At 42.6% G+C, this 6,819-nt stretch overlaps 1 protein-coding gene across 1 annotated transcript in view; it reads right to left on the reverse strand.

The window, feature by feature from the left end:
• The window catches only part of LOC144682481 (ras-related protein Rab-38-like), a 68,947-nt gene extending 62,340 nt beyond the window's left edge, over positions 1-6,607 (reverse strand). Inside the window, exon 1 of the mRNA XM_078544879.1 lies at positions 6,346-6,607. Coding sequence (XP_078401005.1) covers positions 6,346-6,547 — 202 coding nt within the window. The 5' untranslated portion in view covers positions 6,548-6,607. The remainder of the gene's footprint in view (positions 1-6,345) is intronic.
• Between the last annotated feature and the right edge of the window lie 212 nt (positions 6,608-6,819).

Raw genomic sequence — 6,819 nt, forward strand, 5'->3', positions numbered from 1 at the left:
GTATCAGGCAAGATATCCCACTCCTAAAACCATGTTGACATTTTTCAATTAGTTCATGCCTCTCATGGTAAGCTCTGTGCTCCAATTTCTCTTGCACCACCAAAAAAGGGTGAAAACTAGCCCCATTCTGTTTTGCAGTGAAGTAATAGACATTGACGTAGGATGGAATATTCTGTAACATTTAAAGCACTTCCTGTCAAACGAATCTGAATATAAAAATTTTCTAAAATACTACAAATATGGATTTATATTTTGCACATCTGCTTTGCAATATTCAGCATTAAAAAAATCCACAAATAAAAACCGCTGTAAGTCTAAAACAAAAATAGGTAATGCTAAAAGTACATAGCAAGGCAAGCAACAACTGAAAGACAAAAAAATTGGCCAAAGTTTTGGGTGGGCCATTTACAAGAACTAAAACATTTGTTGCCAGTTAATGGCTGTTGTACGTGTCAATGTGCTTTAGAAACTGTGAATGAGTTTTGAGGGAAATTTGTTGTTATGCCAAGCATGTTGGGCAGCAAGTTTACAGTGTATGCCAGAAGCTAAAAGCATGAGGTTCATCTGAAACTGAGAGCTCATCTGAATTTGAGAGCATTGCAGGCCCCTGTCGTGACCCCTGAGGAAACTTGCTGGTTTTCATGGGGCCAATCTGAGCCTGTTGCGAATAAATAAATGATCTAGATCTTGGTATGTAGGGGACAATTTCAAAGTTTGCGGATGACACAAAACTTGGGAGAATTATAAACTATGAGGCAGACAGTGTAGAACTTCAAAAAGACATTGACACATTGGTGGAGTGGGCAGATAGGTGGCAGGTGAAGTTCAATGCGGAGAAGTGTGAGGTGATAAACTTTGGTACAAAGAACATGAAGAGACAGTAATAAAATAAAGGGTGGTTCTAAAGGGTATGCAGGAGCAGATAGACCTGGGTGTATATGTACATGAGTCATTAAAGGTGGCAGGACAGGTACAGAGAATTGTTTCTAAAGTGTACAGTATTCTAGGCTTCATTAATAGGGGCATAAAGTATAAGCGCAGGGAGGTTTTGGTGAACTTATATAAGACACTAGTTAGACTTCAGCTGGAGGATTGTGTACAGTTCTGGGCGCCACACTATAGGAATGATGTGAACGCATGGAGAGAGTGCAGAAGAGGTTTACAAGAATGGTTCCAGGGATGAAACACTTCAGTTATGAGGAAAGATTGGAGAAGTTGGGACTGATTTCCTCGGAGAGGAGAAGGCTAAGAGGAAATTTGATAGAAGTTTTCAAAATCATGAGGAGTCTGGGCAGAGAGATAGGAAGAAACCGTTCCCGCTCATGAACAGATCGAGAACCAGAGGGTACAGTTTTAAAGTGTTTTGCAAAAGAAGCAAATGTGAGGGAAGAAAAAACTTTTTCACACAGCTAGTAGTTAGGGTTTGGAATGCACTGCCTGGAAGTGTGGTGGAGGCAGGTTCAATTGAGGCATTCAAGAGGGCATTAGATGAATATTTAAATAGAAACAATGTTCAGGGTTATGGGAAAGAGGCAGGAGATTGGCACTAAGTTAAAATGCTCAGAGGGCCGGTGCAGACACAATGGACTGAATGGCCTCCTTCTGCAACGTAACAATTCTGTGATTCTGTGGCAATGGCCCTCAGCAGGTCTTAGGTAAATGGGAGGTGAACGGGGGAGGTGAATGGGGGAGAGGGGAGGGTGGGGAGGGGGGAGGTGGGTGTGGTGAGGGGGGAGAGGGAAGGATGGAGTGGGGGGAGGCGACAGGTGTAAGTATAGAATGGCCACAGCAAAAGTTTTGCAGTGAGCTCAAGGAGATCAAGGAAAACTCCTGCTTCTCTGGGCTCTGAGTTAAGCTAAAAAGAAATAATTTACCTTCATGTATGTGGCCTCCAGCAGTACCTTTAACAGCTATTGACTAAACTGTGGATGGAACTGTAACTACTGGGCAGGACCAGGACTGATGTCCTAGGGGGAACATTTGCTAGAGTGGTTGGGGAGGGTTTAAACTAAAATGGCAGGGGGATGGGAACCTATGCAAGGAGTCAGAGGAGGGGGAATCAAAGACAAGAACAAAAGACAGAAAGCAGAATAAGAAAAGTGATAGTCAGAGAAATCAAGGGCAAGAATCAAACAGGGTCTCAGTGAAAAATAGTGGGAATGGGACAATTAATGTTAAAAAGACAAGCCTTAAGGCTTTGTGCCTTAATGCGAGGATCACTCGCAATAAAGTGGATGAATTAACCGCACAATTAGATGTAAACAGGTATGATATAGTTGGGATTACGGAGACATGGCTGCAGGGTGACCAGGGATGGGAACTGAAAATCCAGGCGTATTCAGAATTTAGGAAGGACAGACAAAAAGGAAAAGGCGGTGGAGTTGCATTGCTGGTTAAAGAGGAAATTAACACAATAGTGAGGAAAGATATTAGCTCCGATGATGTGAAATTTGTATGGGTAGAGCTGAGAAACATTAAGGGGCAAAAAACGTTAGTGGGGGTTGTATATAGACCCCCAAACTGTATTGGTGATGTTGGGAATGGCATTAAACAGGAAATTAGAGACGCATTTAATAAAGGAACATCTGTAATTATAGTTGACTTTAATGTGCATATAGATTGGGCAAATCAAATTAGTAACAATACCGTAGAGTAGGAATTCCTGGAGTGTATACGGGATATTTTTCTGGACCAATACATTGAGGAACCAACGAGAGAACAGGCCATCCTCGACTGGGTATTGTGTAATGAGAAAGGAATAATTGGCAATCCAGTTGTGCGAGGCCCCTTGGGGATGAGCAACCATAATATGATAGAATTCTTCATCAAGATGGAAAGCGAAGTAGTTGATTCTGAGACTTGGGTCCTGAATCTTAGTAAAGGAAACTACGATGGTATGAGGCACGAGTTGGCTATGATGGATTGGGAAACGTTACTTAAAGGGATGACGGTGGATTGGCAATGGCAAACATTCAAAGAGTGCATGGGTGAACTGCAACAATTGTTTATTCCTGTCTGGCGCAAAAGTAAAACAGGAAAGGTGGCCAAACCATGGCTTACAAAGGAAATTAGAGATAGTATTAGATGCAAGGAAGAGGCATACAAATTGGCCAGAAAAAAACAATAGACCTGAGGATTGGGAGCAATTTAGAATTCAGCAAAGGAGGACCGAGGGATTGATTAAGAAGGGGAAAATAGAGTACATGAGTAAGCTTGCAGGGAACGTAAAAACTGACTGTAAAAGTTCCTATAGATATGTGAAGAGGAAAAAGATTGGTGAAGACAAATGTAGGTCCCTTACAGTCAGAAACAGGGGAATTTATAATGGGGAACAAATGGCTGATCAACTAAATACATACTTTGGTTCTGTCTTCACAAAGGAGGACACTAATAACATACTAGAGATGTTGGGGAACACAGGGTTTAGTGAGAGGGAGGAACTGAAAGAAATCAGTATTAGTAGAGAAAAGGTGTTAGGGAAATTGATGGGATTGAAGACCGATAAGTCCCCAGGTACATCCCAGAGTACTTAAGGAAGCGGCCCTAGAAATAGTGGATGCATTGGTGGTCATCTTCTGAGGCTCAATGGACTCTGGAACAGTTCCTACAGATTGGAGGGTGGCTAATGTAACCCCACTATTTAAAAAGGGAGGTAGAGAGAAAACAGGGAATTATAGACCAGTCAGCCTGACGTCGATAGTGGGGAAAATTCTAGAGTCCATTATAAAAGATTTAATAGCTGAGCACGCGGAAAACAGTGGCAGAATCGGACAGAGTCAGCATGGATTTATGAAAGGGAAATCATGCTTGACAAGTCTACTGGAATTTTTCAAGGATGTAACTAGTAGAGTTGATGAGAGGGAGCCAGTGGATGTGGTTTATTTGGACTTTCAGAAGGCTTTCGACAAAGTCCCACATAAGAGACAGGCGTGTAAAATTAAAGCGCATGGGATTAGGGGTAGTGTATTGAGATGGATAGAAAACTGGTTGGTAGACAGGAAACAAAGAGTAGGAATAAACGGATCTTTTTCCAAATGGCAGGCAGTGACTAGTGGGGTACTGCAGGGATCAGTGCTGGGACCCCAGTTATACACAATATATATTATTGATTTAGATGAGGGAATTAAATGTAATATCTCCAAATTTGCAGATGACACAAAGCTGGGTGGGAGGGTGAGCTGTGAGGAGGATGCAGAGATGCTTCAGTGTGATTTGGACAAGCTGATGAGCAAGTGGGCAAATGCATGGCAGATGCAGTATAATGTGGATAAATGTGAAGTTATCCATTTTGGTAGCAAAAACAGGAAGGCAGATTATTATCTGAATAAATTGAGAGAGGGGAATGTGCAACGAGACTTGGGTGTCCTTGTACACCAGTCACTGAGGGTAAGCATGCAGGTGCAGCAGGCGGTAAAGTAGGCAAATGGTATGTTGGCCTTCATAGCCAGAGGATTCGAGTACAGGAACAGGGATGTCTTGCTGCAATTGTACAGGACCTTGGTTATACCACACCTGGAATATTGTGTGCAGTTTTGGTCTCCTTATCTGAAGAAGGATGTACTTGCTATAGAAGGAGTGCAGCAAAGGTCTACCCAACTGATTCCTGGGATGGCGGGACTGACATACGAGGAGAGATTGAGTTAATTAGGATTATATTCGCTGGAGTTCAGAAGAATGAGGGGGGATCTTATAGAAACCTATAAAATTCTAACAGGATTAGACAGGGTAGATGCAGGAAGGATGTTCCCGATGGTGGGGGAGTCCAGGACCAGGGGTCACAGTCTGAGAATATGGGGTAGACCATTTAGGACTGAGATGAGGAGAAATATCTTCACCTAGAGAGTGTTGAGCCTGTGGAATTCGTTACCACAGAAAGTAGTTGAGACCAAAACATTGTGTGCTTTCAAGAGGGAGTTAGATATATCTCTTGGGGTGAAAGGGATCAAAGGGTATGGGGAGAACACGGGAGCAGGCTATTGAGTTGGATGATCAGCCATGATCATAATGAATGGCGGAGCAGGCTCGAAGGGCTGAATGGCCTACTCCTGCTCCTATTTTCTATGTTTCTACTGAGCAGAGCATACCTGGTCCCTGCTTCACCTAGTTTCTGTGCAATTTCATACAGGAAGTTTAAATTGGTTTTAGCCCCCTCATTAGTGTCTGCAAGGGGCTTAATGCTGTGTTACAGCAGCACAGAAATACTTACAAACCACATGAACAAATATGCTGTTGGATGAATTTCAGGCACTCTGGGGGTCTGGGACATAGGCTTCAAATCTTTTCCCCAAGTATCGTACCTGAGAAGCAGACAAAAACTAATATATTCCCCTCATGGTTAAATGGTTAAAGATCTCCTGCTTCCTGGGAAGGAAAGCATTCAAACAATTCACCGCCCTGAAAATAATTGGGTGACACCGTGAGATGAAATTCACACAACTTTAAACCATGTCCTTAAATTGTGGAAATGTAGAAAGGATTGCATTTTCCTGAATGTTTACAGCAAAGTCACATTTCTTCAAGCTAATTTATCTGTAATTAGAGCCGTACGTAATTCAAACAAAGTAACTCGAAAGTCGGACTCCAGATTTGGATCATATGATACAGCGACACATGACTTATGCAGATCATTGCTCGCCGGCAGGCTAACTGCTGCCTTCTGCAGTTTGAGACAACGAACAGACTGTTAACATGGTAGAATCGATTGCGCCCGCTTTACATCATAGAACATGTAACTAAAAAGGCCTCGGAAACATCATTTCATCATGTTGGTGGAACTCAAGTCTCTTTCATACATTGGAAAAAAGTATAGATCTTCAAATCTAAATGATACACCTCCTCTAATTTCAGATGTGCAGAATACCTGCCAATAATTTTAGTGAGGCGTTCAGATGATCTCATAGTGCTTTATTACCTCATTTTAAATCCACCATAAAATTCTTGTTCCTGTCCATCCCTTATTATCCACAATATATGCTGGAGGGGCAGGCTTATCTAGTTGGTGTTTTCCCCTGGAAGAATGATTGTCACTATGGATATCTCTCCAACACTTGATATATTCACTTTTAATCAAATAATGACTGCAATGTAATTGCTGTTAGTTTATAAAGTCACAATATACAGATGAGGTTACTGCCAATGCATAAATGTCGGTTAAGCGACAACACAGTGTAGAATGGGCTGATGCTACTTTATCTGCACGTCTTAAAATTCAAAATAATGTTTGTCCAGCTGCAAAAGTATTCTGCAGGCATACAGAGCAATACGCTGCTTCTTAGCAAACTGTTGCTCTCTCTAGTTTCTTTACTTGAAACAACAGCGGGTTGAGAAAAACTAACAAAATCTTACCGGCTATATCCCATAACTGCAGTCGAACCACCGTCTCCGAGTCCCAATTGAGAACTTTAAGAGCGAAATCCACGCCAATCGTAGCTCGGTAATGTTGGGAAAAGTTTTGGTGCACGTAACGTTTGATAATACTGGTCTTTCCTACCCCCAGATCGCCGATGACTAAGATTTTATAGAGATGCTCGGTCTGGCTTTTCTGCATTTTCGAAGTTGCTGGCTCATAACCTGACCAGCACAGTCCTTTCAGTGTGACCACACCAGTCACGCCCCTCTCCCAGAGTGACAGCAGAATGGGGAATGCTTCTGCCAAAATGTGTGAATGCGCGCAGTCCCACGGCCAACTCGCTTACCATGGACAGCCCCCGGCCGCATCACCGCCCAGTTATGTAACTGTGCTGAGAATGTGATAAGAGTACAGATCCCTGGGGCACCAGCTGATTTTATTGCAGTCAGGCCTTTGCTTCGTACATTACG

This window comes from Cetorhinus maximus, chromosome 7 (assembly GCF_964194155.1).
Source record: "Cetorhinus maximus chromosome 7, sCetMax3.hap1.1, whole genome shotgun sequence".
NCBI classification, from domain to species: domain Eukaryota; kingdom Metazoa; phylum Chordata; class Chondrichthyes; order Lamniformes; family Cetorhinidae; genus Cetorhinus; species Cetorhinus maximus.